General features: G+C 47.8%; 1 protein-coding gene across 1 annotated transcript in view; it reads right to left on the minus strand.

The window, feature by feature from the left end:
* The window catches only part of IFT80 (intraflagellar transport 80), a 38,224-nt gene extending 37,842 nt beyond the window's left edge, over positions 1–382 (minus strand). Inside the window, exon 1 of the mRNA XM_010137729.1 lies at positions 346–382. Within this exon, the coding sequence (XP_010136031.1) occupies positions 346–382 (37 nt within the window). The remainder of the gene's footprint in view (positions 1–345) is intronic.
* Between the last annotated feature and the right edge of the window lie 1,576 nt (positions 383–1,958).

Raw genomic sequence — 1,958 nt, forward strand, 5'->3', positions numbered from 1 at the left:
AAATTACAATTCTCTTTCTATCTGCTACATTCATGTCTTATTACAAGCAAGTGGATACATCACCACTCCTATTTACTGGGAAAGCTTTTAACTCATCACTACCAATAAGAATGGAAGAAAAACCCCTCAAAGCTTCTCAGCAAAACATTGATAGGTTGTGAAGGGAAGGTGTTAGTCTCCTAAAATGCTGCCCTTAAAGGCTGCACTAAATGGCAAGGTGAGGAAAAGAACAAGAAACAAACTACCCGCAATTCACGAATAATTTCCTGTAACATCTGCGATAAAGAAATTCTCTCTGGAAAGAGTCTGTCGTGTTGTTCTAGTTTATCTCGAGACAAAGGATATGTTTTGGTTCCTTTAAAAGTGAAGTCTTCAGTCTCATTTCAGTTGTTCAGAAGGAGCATTAAAAAAAAGACATGAAGGTGTGTTCTAACTGCAATAAAACACAACAAACGCAAGTAGTCAAAATTAAACAGGAAGACACCAACACCTAAATAAAAAGTTCTGAAGTAATATTACATTCCTACTGTGGAAAAATAAGCACCAAACCAGAGCTGAGTTTAGAGGGACTTCTGTCTAGAGTACCCAACTCCACCTCGATCTGATCGCTAAGGGTAGGCACAGTGGACAACCCAGAGAACAAGTGAGGCTGGACACATGCTGCTGACACACTGAAGTTCTCCCGTGCTGACACACAACTGGGAAAGCAGCAAGGGAAAACCTGCAATCACCACTTTTTCAAGGCACTTCCTGCTTAGTAGGGGCACTGTGAGAAAATCTAGAGGGCAAAGCCACACTAGGGAAGTAATCCTGTCATGACGGAACGATACAACTCCACAGTCTTCCACCCACCCCTACTCATAATGTCCATGACACTTCACTGCAAATCGGTAATTCCAAAAGCCATGCACTGGGGTCCCACCCTCTCACCCCCTGCCCTCTTGTGACACCAAAAGCCTTGTGCCTGGACAAGGCAGAGGCACTGATCCAGGCTGAAACTCTTCCGTCTTCCAGGATGGAAAGAAGCGAGAGCAAGAGGGAGGGAGCAGATGAAGGGATCATGAAAGTTATGTTTTATTTTATACTTGAATGTAGATATGCCTGCATATGCTCCCTCATGGACCCGTTCTGCATACGCTGCCACGCTTTCCAGTGATCAGTTGCAGGACTAGTCTCTGTGCCACAAATACTGCAACTCCATCCCTAAACAGAGACTGTAAGATTTGAACACAGCAAAGAAACAACATGGGGTCAAACAGCATTAAGGATTTCTTCTCCAGTTTCACACAAGCGTCCATTCCGCTCCACGGAGTATCTTGTATTTATCTGGATGCACGGATCTTATCTGCTTCTATCTGCTGTGCGCACACACCTGGCTAAACCCACCTTCTCAGCTGCTGGTCGGTAGTTTTTAGTTGTTTATTTCTCACGTAGAGTTTCAGCAGGCACGTTGCTGCCTTCAGCTTCCAGCTCGCGCTCCCTCTCCGCTCCCACTACAGAGAGCTCTGTCACTTTCCTTTCAAAGACAAGACCAGAACTTTATTAACAACGTTTGAAAATGGTTTAAACACGCTTTATGTGAACCTAAAAGGCAGAACGCTCTCCCTCAGGCGGCACAGCCTGCCTGCTGCCAATAGCTCCATCCATCATCGCCCATCCCAGCAGAGACACTGCATGCAACTCCGCAACGCGCCCAACAGTGGGTTAGCTGGAAGCATCTACCAGGAGTTTTACACAAGATGGGGCAATAACGAGGATATTCTGGCACGATGAGTTCCGTTCGGCTTCTCCCAGCCTCCCGGCTGGGTCGCACAGTCCTACCCCGCGGCCCCGGCCCCTCGCCCGCCCTCAGCCGTTTCCCCTCCGGAGCTGCCGGACGAGATGAGGCTCAGGGACGGCGGCGGGGGATCGTGTCAGAGCCGGGAGATCGAGGGGAACGGCAGACATCCGGAGGAAAG

Source organism: Buceros rhinoceros, unplaced genomic scaffold (genome assembly GCF_000710305.1).
Source record: "Buceros rhinoceros silvestris isolate BGI_N320 unplaced genomic scaffold, ASM71030v1 scaffold26736, whole genome shotgun sequence".
In the NCBI taxonomy this organism is placed as follows: domain Eukaryota; kingdom Metazoa; phylum Chordata; class Aves; order Bucerotiformes; family Bucerotidae; genus Buceros; species Buceros rhinoceros.